This window comes from Thunnus albacares, chromosome 19, assembly GCF_914725855.1.
Source record: "Thunnus albacares chromosome 19, fThuAlb1.1, whole genome shotgun sequence".
NCBI lineage: Eukaryota > Metazoa > Chordata > Actinopteri > Scombriformes > Scombridae > Thunnus > Thunnus albacares.
Window position 1 is genome coordinate 19,038,936 of NC_058124.1, and position 13,343 is coordinate 19,052,278.

Consider the following 13,343-nt stretch of genomic DNA (forward strand, 5'->3'; position numbering starts at 1 on the left):
ATCTGCCCTAAGTGCTACCTCTGACATGTGCATGGATACAAACTGACCAAGGCACAGGAGATCTAAACTTTGCTTTGCAGGAGTTTATATGTTGAATTGCAAAGCATGTTTCACCCTTAATTCCAATTCAGAACTGGTTCCAGATAATCAGCCCTGCTCCTGAGATGGTACTGTTGGGATCATCTTATGTTCAGCATGGACATGGCAATGTATGGAAAAAAAAGGAGGAGCAGAGTGGCCAGTGTTTCTGCATTATTTATAAATTCAGGCACAACCCATCAGGGGGTTTATGAGAGAGCGAGAGATGAGATAAAAAGACGATTCCAGGCACACTGCCTCAGCGACAGATTGTTTGCATGTGTGTGTGTGAGGGAGCATGAGCGCCTATGAATATCTCCAGCTTCTTGCCCATTCCAGGCTAAATCTCTGTGGCCGGCAGTGAGACAGATGTCAAATGAAACAGATTACCGAAATCCAGCTTCATCGATCACTTTGGGCCACAGCATCCGAGGGTGGCAGAGAGGATTGGAAAGACCAGGGGAGAGAGAGAGAGAGAGGAGTGATAGAAAGATGAATACAGTGTGAGACAAAACTGAGAATGGAGACAGGCTGAGGCTAAGGAATAGATACAGGGGTAGGAAGATAAGAAGGGGAGAAAGGGGAAGAAAAGAGGGGACAGCAAGAGATGGAAAGAAACAGAATGGGATAGGAAAGAGAATATATATTGAGGTGTGAAACTTCCAACGTCTTTTTCTTTTGCCACACTCCTGACCTACTCCTGGAGCAATGAGAACATTGAGTTTCCATGCTTCTTTGTCCTTATTATTTCTTCCTCTCCTTCGCACCCTCTCTCTCTGAGGTGATGTGCTCTTCCTCTGTAATGTTTCTGCAGCCCACCCACTGTTGCAGATACGTTCTGTAGCAACAAACTAGGCTTGTATGTCTCCATCAAGACCACCAATCTACCGATCGCCCCCACTGTTTCCTTTTGGTCTCGCGTACGCTCGCTGACCCACGCATACTTTTCTACCACCTTATGCTGTCAATTTAATCAGGTTACAGCCAAGGCTACGTTTTCCCCATGGGACTTAATCGAATGTGACACTCCTATAGCAGATACGGAGACAGAGAGGGAGAGATCCCCTGCCTGGATATTGGCATAATCAGAGGAGAGAGGACAGGGAAGGGCAAGATTAAGAAAAGGATCAGAGCAGCTGGACCCACTGATGGACAAGAGCCACAGGAACCATTTTGGTAAATGTGCAACAGCCTCCTTTCATCCCTCTGGGGGCGAGGGTAGTGTGGGTGAGGGGGAAAAACAGAGGACAGAGCAGAAACGGATACACGGATCAACTATACTGCCTGCATGCTCATCCAAAGCTTTGGCTTATTCTTCTGTCTGAATACCCCACTGTTCCTACTAGCAGAGCAACCTGTACCGTAAGGGAGCGTCATAAGCTCCTTTTTGCCCAATCGAGTATCTCTTAAATGCTCTGAACACACAGCTCCTGGGGTAGACCTCAAAAAAGTCACTTTGTTTTACTGCTAGCAGTGTTTCTCTATGGATGGAAATCTTGGTCAGTCAGTCCACCACTTTGGTTCAGACTAGAATATCTCAACAACTATTGGATGGATTACCCATCCCACCCACCCATTTCCTACAACGCCAACAGCAGGTCAAAGTTTTCACTTATTATGAGAAATATCTCAACATCTGCTAAATGGATTGACACACAATTTTGTATAGGAATTCGTGGTTCCCAGATGATGAATCCTATCCCCTGACTTTTCCTGTGTTGCCAGAAGGAGGTTTGACATTTGTGGTTTTGAGTGAAATGTCTCGACAACTTTTGCATTGATTTCCATGATATATGATATATTTATGACCAAATACCTGCAAAACTATCACATTTCCATCAGTCTCAGCTGTACATGGTGTTTAGTACTAATTAGCAAATGTTAGCAAGCTAACACGCTAAACCAAGATGGTTATCTAACCATCAACATATTTGCATCATCATTGTGAGCATATTAACATACTGAGGTTAGTAAAATTAGTAAAATAAAATTGCAGCTCACAACTAGAATATCACTGTGATAAGAGCAAAAAGTAAGTAGGACTAAGGCCTTGAAGTATGCCCAAGATGTAACCCTGACTCATATGCAGGCATACATACTAATACACATACAGATCTTCCACCTAACAGAGGAATATAGATTCACAAAACGGTCTGAGTTGCAGCCGCAAGCCTTCTGGTGATCCTTAATTGTTAAATGTCTTTGCTTTTCTTCATCTTAAAGTTTTATTAATGAACCAGAAAGTCACTGCTGGTATTAAAGATGGTGCAGTTACTGTGACAAAAAAAACACACATTCATTTTCATTTTCTCAAATAAACAATGCCAAACCAGAGCACGTAGACAGACTTGGAACGCTTGTGCACACACACAAATGTGTGCACACACACACACACACATACACAGTAAACCCTTCTCCCTGTTGCATGCTGTGTTCTCTATATCCTCTTCACAGTGGCCCCATGGTCATCAGATAAGCCCAGTATGAAATGCAGAGAGTGATAACGGCTAAAAGACTTTGCTCCAAACATTTTCTGATTCCTGCCCTGAGCTGGTTAGCCTGTGGCTGGAGCACAGGGTCAGCTTTTAGAACCATGGTTTCAAATAGAGCTTGTTCGTGTGCACACACACCGACAGCTCTGGTTTTGTCACAGGCATTCATCTTTGTGTGGTCCTCTAATGTGACCAGATGGCCAGTTTCTCCCATCCTTTCTCCTGCAGGTGATTTTGTGCTCTGCTGGTTTGACCACCTTTTCCAAAGACTCAAGATATAAATCTGCAAGTTGCATTTTAGAGTTTAGAAAGCTCAGATATATTCAACCTTGTGCTAGATATCACTAAATAACAAACATGGATGCCTTATTTCAGCTGAAGCTCATTATTGATTACCTTGCGAGGCAGCTGGATTTGCAAGATCACGACTTAGTGATCACACGAGAATCCATCTTTTCAGGCTACAAGTTATGCACTTGTGTCAGAACCACCGGTGGTTCAGACCACTCAGCTCTCACGTGATCTTGTGATCTTGCGAATCCAGCTGCCTCACAAGGGTAGACGGTGATAGACAGATGGTTCATGTAATCGCCTGCAAAGTATTTTTTGGAAGTGCCTGCACTTTTCCAAACAGTTTCCAAAGACAACTTCTTAGAGGGTTCTGTATAACAAACCATCTGGTGCGTCAGGTTACATTACTGACTCAGTGTTACTAAACCTTGCTTTAATGCAGTTTTAGTAAATACATTTTTAAACCCACACACATGCCAAACTCCGCCTATTATATAACTGTTACACAACAGTTGACAACTATTCCTTTAGTATGTAGATAACACTGCTGGTAATCTCCATTTTTAGTTCTCCAGTGCCCTGAACACTTGAAAATAGTGACTATGGGAAGTTTTCCACTGTCCTCCATCCTACTGACATGGCATTGAGCCTTTCACACTTTTGCCTAGTTAAGTATCCAAAGGGGAAAACAAGCCTAAAAAATAATATTGACTTTGATTCCCTGAGTCAATAATGCACCTTACTGATATCAGGGAGTCTAACCGGAGAGATCGATATTTTGAAACAGCTTTATTATCAGGCTTATCCTGAAAAAGACTAGTGTGGTTGGCATGGTTTCTCTGGATTAATACATGCCATCATTTCTCAAACATGCATATCGATTCACAGACCTTCACAGCTAAGTGACCGGGCGACTAGTCTATCATGTCTGCACAGGCATGATGTACGCCACATGTTGGACTACGCTCAATTTTGGTGTAAAAGAGCTGGTTTGATGTACTCTCTTATCCTGACTCTATCACACATGCTCACAAGACATGAATAACAGCAGACCGTGTTGTATTTGGTAATGTTTGCACGGCCAGTAGCCTCAGCCACCGTGTTACCAGCGTTATGTTTTCAATTAGTTCCCAGCCAGTCAACAGCAGAGAGACTTGATCAGCCACCCCTGTGTCAACACTGAAAATTAGTCTTAAATTGAAGCCATCTCTGGTATTCATTCAAGTTACGGTTCACATGCTACTAATTGGCTGTCACCATCTGAGAGAAAAGATGCAAATGACTGCCAAAAGTTAATTGCACCTAACCATTCAGTGAGGAACTTATTTAGGTGTTTTTTTTTTCTTTCACTCTCTGCCTTAATGTAGCATATTGATGTTTTATCAATTAGATATGTTAAGCTGTTTTTTTTCCCCGTGATTGCATCAGTGTAATGAATGCTCTTCTCATTGTACTTACAGTGGCAGGTGCAAAGGGGCTTTTTCTGACAAGCTGTTGCCAATAAAGGATCAAACAATTTGCTGCTATTTAGTCTCATTTCCTTTTTAATTCGCTCCCCTTCTCTTGTTTCTTCTTTCTCTGTTTCTAACACTTTCTCCTTTTTTCGTTTCCTCTGTCTCGCTCTTTCTCTGAACGCTTGCCTTTTCTGTGGTCTTTCGCTCTTTCCCCATGCTCTCCTGTCTGTCTAGTGCTCTCATAGTTTCCATTTGCCCTTTCGCTGTAGTCAAGCACAGGCAATTGAAAACTTGTAAGTGATGTTTTTGTAGAGTCGTTTTATAGCCCCCACATCCAGCGCTGCGATACTTAGCGGACCTCAAAACGGGCGAGGTATAATTTTAGTGGAGCTTCTAAAGTTATTGGTGCATCTCACAATTTACATCTAACATGTACAAGTATGATTGCCTAGTTTTTATAGATTCTATATACGTCAGTGTTTTACAGCTGTGTGTGTCTAATAGGAAAGAGGCAGTAAGATGTTTTTACATCCTTCTTGAATGATTCTATCCAAGGTGTGTATACTGGTGTAGGGGTTGGATGTATGTGGACTGCTTGTGTTTATGGATTTTTGACTCAGTTCAAATCATGATTGATAATGGATTTCATATGATATTTAAATTAGAGCTGAATCAATTATTTAACTAGTCAATCGACACAAAATTCATCTGCAATTATCGCCAACTTTGATAACTGGCAGGCAAATGTTTTGGTTCCAGCTTCCTCAGTGTTCATTTTTGCTGGTATTATATTGTATATCTTTGGGTTTTGGACTGTTGGCAGAACAAAATTAGAGTATTAAGTGCTATTATGTGTTTTCTGACATTTTACAGACAGAATTATTATCAGTCAAGAATCAATTGAAAAAATAATTGACAGATTAAAGGATAAGTTTAGTTTTTCAAGCCTGTTTTAAAACAATAGTCAGCTGCCCATAAGAACATTGAAACAGGTTTTACTTTATTTCTTCTATTCATACTGACCTTTAGAGGATCCAAAAACAAAATCCACAGTCCTTGTTTTGAACAAAAATGTATTTAAAAGTTTATCTGAGGATAATATTAGGCTTCAGCAGGCTGAGTTAGTCAAATAAAGTGGATATCCTCCACAGTCTGTCTTTTTAGTGAAAAAGTCCCTCTTTGTGTCTTGGCAGACAATGTTTTCCTGTTGCGCCGCAGTGGAAGGATAGTTACAAAAAGAGGGAATTTGGCACTAAAAAGACTATAACTTTGAAAGATATCCGCTTTAATTTGAATGGCTGAAGCCTCATATTAGCTTCAAATACACTTTTAATTACATTTTTACATGGAAGGAGGACCGTGGATGTTGGCCCTCATATTGAAAGTGCATTATGAGGGATCTTTTAATGGCCAGTATGAACAGGAGGAATGATTACAGCAAGAAAAACATGTGACAATGTTCATTTGGGCATCTGACTATTGCTTTTTTGCTGTTATTTGTTTTAAATTGTAAACCTATCATTTAATCCATATAAAAACAGTTTTCTCCTTTTATTTGTGTACTGTATGTGATGTAAATGCGTTGAAGACAGTGATAAAATTTGAAGAGAAGTGGTTAAATTAAAGCGGTCGCAACCAGTAAACACATCCAGAGGTGTTGCGAGAGGTATAGAATTGATTGTGGTGGTCAATCCCTGTGGGAGTGGGGGGGGGGCGGCAAACAGCACTGAATTCACAGGCTAATTTACCATTGCAAATGCATGCAACATTGTGACAGACTATTCAATCTGCGATTTTAGTTGCATTTTCATACAGACCTTTTGAAAGGCGGAAAGAATGGCAAAAATCTCATGGTCTCAACTGGACTTCGATTAGTTCCCCTCATCCAGGAAAACCTGACACATCCTTCCTGCCAAGCTAATTTGTAGCATTTTAACAGGAAAGCCTCCACTCACTGTAAAAACAAAACGAGGCATAATTGACCATGTGGGACTTTTAAATTCTTTGAGAGTAAAGAAAAAATATTTTGTTAAAAAGGATGATGGATGATGTCTGCAGTAGGGTTGACTGTCTGTGTCTGTGTGTTCTAGGTGTCAGCATGGGGAGGTTATGTATTTATTATCAACCTGATTCCCCTGCATGTGTTTGTGCTGCTGCTGATGCAACGCTACAGCAGAAGAGTCTACATTGGTAAGATGCACACACACACACACACACATACATACATACACACAAGCAATTAAACCAGAAATTTGATTGTGTGACTATTTTGAGACTTTCCCCCATCAGAATAAAAATGTACACATAAAGCAGACAAACCGCTACTCTTTCCTGTGCGTCTCCCAACATGTTTGCCCAACCATTTGACCCTGAAACAAGCTCAAATGCCCAGTCATGCGCCTGTGTTCATCTCTCACCACCATAAGCATTCCATCATCAGCAGTGCAGACATCCACACACCCACATACCGCTTAACAGTAAATGCAACCACCTGCTACCTGATCCTCTTCTTTTTTTTTTTTTTTTTTTTTTTTTTTTTGCAACTACCAGGGGCAGAGCGCTGGTGGAGAGGATAGGCTTGTTATTCCACAGAATATCCCAGTTTCACAGAGCACGTGGCAGCTCCAGCACATTATCCGTTGGCTCAGACAACACAAGCTGAACCCTCCACCATCCACACACATCCATCGTCAGCTTTAGCCGAACGCTCGCGTCAGGCACTCCTGTTGTGGTCAAGATAAATGATACCATGTCAAGTATCATTTACACATGATTATATGTAGCTGCAAAGCATAGTCTTTGAGAGCTTTGCAAATAAATTGTGGCCTCTTCACAACGAGAGGGCTTTGACCTACCTTTGATCTATCTCCAAACTCTTCAACAGTGAAATTCTACCTGACAATGCAGTGTCGTCAGATGAAGTGGAATATTTCCTTCCGTCTTCTTTGTTCCTCAAGGATGTCTGCAACCGGAGCATCAGTTAGTAACTTCATGCACCTTTTTGGTCGCAAATGAGAGATGGGGGGAACTATATTTTTAGACGTTTTCTGTTGACAGAAATGTCATTAGATCCTGAAGCGCCTCCAATACCGCTCATCGTCACCCTCGCTAACATCTCGCAGCTCTTCTTTTCAGAGCCAGGTGTCTCTCAGTTACTATGAAGGAACATGTTAAAAGGAGAAGGGGAAAAAAAAAAAAATCCTGTTTTAATAAAATGCCTCGCAGTCTATGTTCCCTCACAATTCATCTCTCTCTGTCTTGAGTCAATAGCAGATGTGTGAGAAAGAGATTGCTGAGGGCGGTCACAACTACTTCAAAAACGAAGCACACTCTTCAGGAAGAGTATGAAATCTTAATTAAGCTGGTGCGTCTGCGAATCGGTTCTCCTCAGCTACAAAGGTGGGAGTTGTACTGTTCTCAGCACCATCGTCTAACTCCAGGCCTCCCCGCCACACTGCGCCGAGCCAACTCCCATTTTCTCAGTAAATGACATTAGATTAGGTATTTTGTATTTACTCCCTCTGAGGTGTGACAGTGAAAATCAATAGACTTTAAATACCTCTATTGAAGTTGATTTCCCTTAGTTGGACCCCAACTGGAGTAGAAAGTTTTTAGTAGGGCAGTAGATTGTTATGATTGTTTGATTTTTTTGTCTTCCCTCTCTTTCTCTCTCTCTCTCTCTCTCTCTGTCTCTCTCCCTACAGCTTACAGCACTTTCTACATTGTGGGTCTCATACTGTCGATGCAGATCCCTTTCGTTGGCTTCCAGCCAATCAGGACGAGCGAGCACATGGCTGCTGCCGGTAAGTCCCACCGTCTTTACCTCCAGCGTTGGTAATCCCGCATTCTTCTGGGGAAAACAAATTCCCCTCTCGAAAAATATCAACATGAATGCCGTTTAGAGTCTAACGATGACGTCAGCAACTGTAGGAAAATGTTGCCGCCTGATTTTTTCCAAGCTGTGCCTCGATAATACCTTTCACACCAAAAGTTAGAGCTTTTCACAAGTGTGTGAATGCAAAAGCAACATTTCTGAAGCAGTGACAAGCAGCTGCTGGGGGATTAATGCAACATTTGTCTTTGTTAAAATAGCGGGCCTTAGGCAAGAACCACCCATACGAACAGATTTGTTGTCAGTTGGCGCATATGACTGATTCAAGCAAATTCGTGGCATTCACCAAAGTTATGACTGGTCCAGCCAGACCTGTCATACGAGTCATGGACAAGTAGTTTACCTTTCTTCACAAGGGGAAAAACATTGTTTGAGTTAAGAATTATAATGAATCTCGAATTTAAATATTATACCAAAATCAATAAAATGAAATATATAACTAAAACAACCTTAAATGCAAAATTGATCATCTTTTCATTATATCATCATCATGGCATGCTAATTTACTGTGAGATTTTTTTTTTTTTTTTAGTGCTACAATTTGTTGCTCTCTGTCTAATTCAAGGGCTTGTCGACAAATTATTCTGACTCCTCAGAGGTTGAACGCACACACGCGCACATGTCAACTTCCAACCTGTCCTGACCCTGTAAGCGCCGCTAACAAATGTATGCCTCAAAACACAAGGGAAAAGGATTCAGGCTGATTGCTTTAGTTTATGGATTAAAGGTATGACTTTACATAAGCCACTTGCTTGTTATCCAAAGCACCTTATAGTACCCGATGCACACACTTTAAGATTGTTAGGCTGCAGTGGGAATTGAATCCCCTTACCCTGACTGTGTTAGTCATGCTCTCTCTGTAGAAAGATACTGGATCTTCTCAGAATACATTTACGAAATAGAAATAAGTATGCAGCTTCACAATCCACCCGTATGGATATAGCACTTTAAGTACTTTTCTTTTTTGGCGTGTGGGTAGTTTATTAAAGCTTGTTCAGTTTTGCCTCTCAAGAGTGGGCCCATCTGCTGCCTGACAGCACGGGTGGGTGCGTATGTGCGTGCACGATTCTTGTGTTCATTTACATCCAGACTGGGAGAGGACTGTCATTGGCAGCTTTAGGGAGCTCAGCAGCACCTTGTTTGAGAATTCTCTTAACTCTGCAGCAGGCGTACGTTGAAGTGTCCCTGTTTTCCTGGGTGTCTACAACACAAACAACATTATGAGAGGCTTTGAAGGATGCACTACCAAAAATCATCTCTGCCTCTCTCTGTTTTTGGCTCCCCACTCTCCCTATCTCTCAAGGAGTGAGTGTGTTTTTATGTCGCCAGGGTGTAGCAGCTGCTCAGAACATCTGGTGGAAGCATTCAGGGAGCACAGTGGGAGACAGGAAGAGAGTGACAGAGCCGTGGACCTGTCTGTACCGTAGAGATGTCAGTCCCCGAGGCAAGCAAGCAGGGTGGCATAGAGTGACAAGCGTGTTAGCACCATGGCGGCTCTCCAGGAGACGGGCGGGGGCTTAACCTTGAAAATGGGTGAGACCTGCCGTGGGCAGTGGTGGGCTAGCGGAGGAGTAGGGTGATTTCACACAAGGTTTGTCAAAGGATGGGAGGTGACGAAAGGGAGCGAAACCAGGCCTCTTTTCAATTTTTTATATCGAATTCACCAGACAAACAAAGAGACACACTGGAGAGAACTGAACTGAGAAAGTGAGGGAAAGTGAGCCAAGGAATGGAGGAAAAGGAGTGTGACCGAAGGGGCTGCAAAAGAAAGACAAGGCGAGGGAAGGAGAAGGGCTTATTTACCCAAATCGGTCTCATGCATTTAAAATATGTTGTCCCGCAGTATTTGTCTTTGACATCTGCATGAACAGCCAAAGGGGCCTACGAACTGCTTTGTCAAGAATTCTGCCACACTGACAATGGCGCTCCTTAACCACGTAAACCTGCTTTGTACCCTGCAGGAGGCAGCAAGAATCAGGGCCTCTTCAAATATTCTGTACGGGTTTCCATTGTATGTTTGCTCATTCTTTTGTTGCCGTCTGTGTCTTTTCTCAGGTGTGTTTGCACTCCTCCAAGCCTATGCCTTCCTGCAGTACCTGAAGGACAGGCTGACCAAACAGGAATTCCAGACACTTTTCTTCCTCGGAGTCTCTCTTGCTGCTGGCGTGGTCTTCCTCACAGTGATCTATCTCACGTACACAGGTCTGTATGTCCGCTCGTATGGAATCACAGTATTTATTAGTCAGGAGGCATATCTCATATACTGTAATTGGTATATGGAAAGATTGTTGAGTAATTATGATTATGATTTGGTTAAAAGAAAAAACAAAATCTTCCTATTAACCTGAGTCAATTGTAACACTTTTGACGCCACATGCTCCAATTGAGAGAGCATTAGAGCTGGTTAGCAACTGAGCAGAGATGTTTAAAGAGCTAAAATTGCTAAAACATATTGTAACTATATCAACTTTTATATAATTGAATCGATCAATGAAACAGTACTTCTAATATAAGGTTGTGAAGGATGAATTAGTGTATTGTTTCTGTCCTTATAAGCAGTTATGTTCAGTTGCAGCAGTTTACTGAATGTCTTGCATTTTATGTTAACATGGACAGGCTATTATAGAAAACGGTTAGTCTGTTTTGAGATGTTATTACTGGCTATATACTTTATATATACGCGTGAGTACTCATGACTGCATATATTAATAAATAGTGCTTACCAGTAAGTTTTCACATAATTGGTTCATGAAAGCATTGAGGTTATTGACTGCAGAGATATTTGCCTGCACAAACCAATAAATGTAAGGCAGCAGTAAAGCAGATAAACGTAGAAATAGATGACACTGTGTCAGATGATAACAATGTTTAAGCTACTGTACTGCAAACAACAACTGGTTAACTTACATCTAGTATTTCCTGAGTTTTTTTTCCTGGTGAGTACTGATGTCTAGATCATGATTTAAGACTTGACTTTTGTGTAACACAGAAGGTGTTAATGTTTTTGGCCCCATCTGTATGTGTGTTTATTAGCACAATATGTTCAAAAAAAAAAAAGGATTTTGGCTGAAATTTGGTTGATAAATAGCCCTTTTGTGCAAGGATCAGTTGACTAGATTTTGGTGGCGATCCAGATCTGGGATATCAGCCATTTTAGATTTTGTTTTCTGTTTTAATCCAAAAAGTTAGTGTGTTCATACACTATCCCCTGATGGTCTGATCTCCAGGCCTCCCAAATGGGCTGCTAATCAGTGCTCGGTTTATCAGAAAATTAAACCTGGAAGGCAAATGATAAACAAACTGATATGGATGCGGCAGCTTTGCAAGTCAGAGAACTATTCAGCGTCGGTAGAGGATTGTGCTCTATTGAGTGCCTTTTTTTTTTTTTTTTTAACATCAGTGCACTTGTATGTGTTGTTTTTGACCGGCCCGGTTGAACCCTGATGCACACATCCAGCTGGTTGAACTTTATCCTTGTTAATGTTTTTCTCTATTATATTCAGCTCTGCTTGGGTTTGTGGCCACAGCAGAGGCCTCAAGGTTTCAGTCTTTTAGCCTCTTTGCTATTTATTGATTTCATTTGTCTCCTGCTGAAGTGTTTATATATACGATGACATTCAGAACCTTGACCTATTTGAAGGATACACATAGCATAACATCTCATTTTGAAAGCACAAAGTGATGGAGAACTTGGTGTACAAAAAGGCACATAACACCACAGAGGCACAACGATTGAAATGATTTACAGCATCACACTGGCTTTGCATCCCTAGTGGTTTATAAATTGATGCCGGTTGCATGGAAGCTGATTTACATGTGTTTGTTTTGTAAGTAGAAAGCTCAATTATATGTACACATTGCTTTCAGTATGTTTTTGAAGAATATACATGGGTTTGTTTTTCTTGCTTTGATTAGATTAGCAAATTATTTACCCGCCTTCACCAACAATCTGGTATAATGTCACTCCAGATTACGTAAAACGCTGCAGCAAGGGCCTTTTGCCCAGTGCAAAGTGATGGTGGCACATTACATCTAATATTGGCATTCTGAGATTGGTTACAGGCGTCCTCTAGAACTCATTGGCCAGTCATGTGAGCGCAGACGTCCAATCTTGTGGGGATACTGGCTTCAGCTGGAGTCTGGTAAACACTGTGATCTGTCAGCCATCTGAACTGAGCAGTGGGAGTCAGTGACTGTTTGGTGGTGTGCCAGTTTTGCAGTGAAACTGCGCATGCCCTCCTCCGGTCTGTCAGACGTTTTCATCTCATAAAATCTCTGCAAGATAGTAGCCGGGTGGTTTTCCTCAGCATCTTGAACACGGAGCCAAGTATTGATCGGTTAAATCAGTCATCCTTTAAATCACCTCTCAGAATATCTCCTTCCCCTCACTTTTACCGCTTTTTATATCTTTTCCCCCCCTGCTTTGGTTCAGTGCTTTCCAAAATCATATTTGAAAAGGGCTCTACTTTTATGATGAACTTCAATATATCATTGTTATTCTTAAACACATCAGTCAGTCTGTTTTTTTAAAGAGCAACAGATTACACGATACAGCTATAGATTGGAGCAAACGTGTCACAGAATTTAAAATATGGGGCTTAGGTTTTTGTTTGTGTTTTCTGCACTTGTGTGTTTGTGAGTGTGTGTGTGGCTGTGAGAGCCCCAAGGCAACAGTTCAGAGCTGAAATGTATTCCAGATCAAAGCTTAACCAAAATAAGACATTTGCATGCGCACATAAAATGCCCTGTGCGTTCTAATTTGCTGCTTAAATGGTTTCAGTTACATTTATAAACAAGTCAATTTCAGTAATTAAGTACCATCAATAGAATACATTTTCAGCATTGACACATTCTGCACCGAGTGGAGAATGTGTCAATGCAATTTTTTTTTCTTGAGTTGTCAGTTGTTGGACTACATATAAATGCTCTAAAAGAACATAAGAAACCTATGTTCTCCATCAACTTCTTACTATGAAAAATACGGTCCTACATATGAACACAAAATATCTTTAAGTTAGAACAGTTTTGGTTACTTTGAAAGAGATTTTTGTGTTTTTCTCCGCTCACTGGTTTGAATTGGGCGGGACTTTTTTGACAATTGTGATGTCACGTACTTCCGTGCACCAATCGGTTTGT

The 13,343-nt window shown here is 41.3% G+C and overlaps 1 protein-coding gene across 1 annotated transcript in view; it reads left to right on the forward strand.

Annotated features, from left to right (window-relative positions):
* The window catches only part of LOC122969634 (dolichyl-diphosphooligosaccharide--protein glycosyltransferase subunit STT3B), an 84,114-nt gene that overhangs the window by 56,735 nt on the left and 14,036 nt on the right, over positions 1-13,343 (forward strand). The window contains exons 5-7 of the mRNA XM_044335510.1: positions 6,406-6,505; positions 8,020-8,118; positions 10,263-10,409. Of these exons, the coding sequence (XP_044191445.1) occupies positions 6,406-6,505; positions 8,020-8,118; positions 10,263-10,409 (346 nt within the window). The remainder of the gene's footprint in view (positions 1-6,405; positions 6,506-8,019; positions 8,119-10,262; positions 10,410-13,343) is intronic.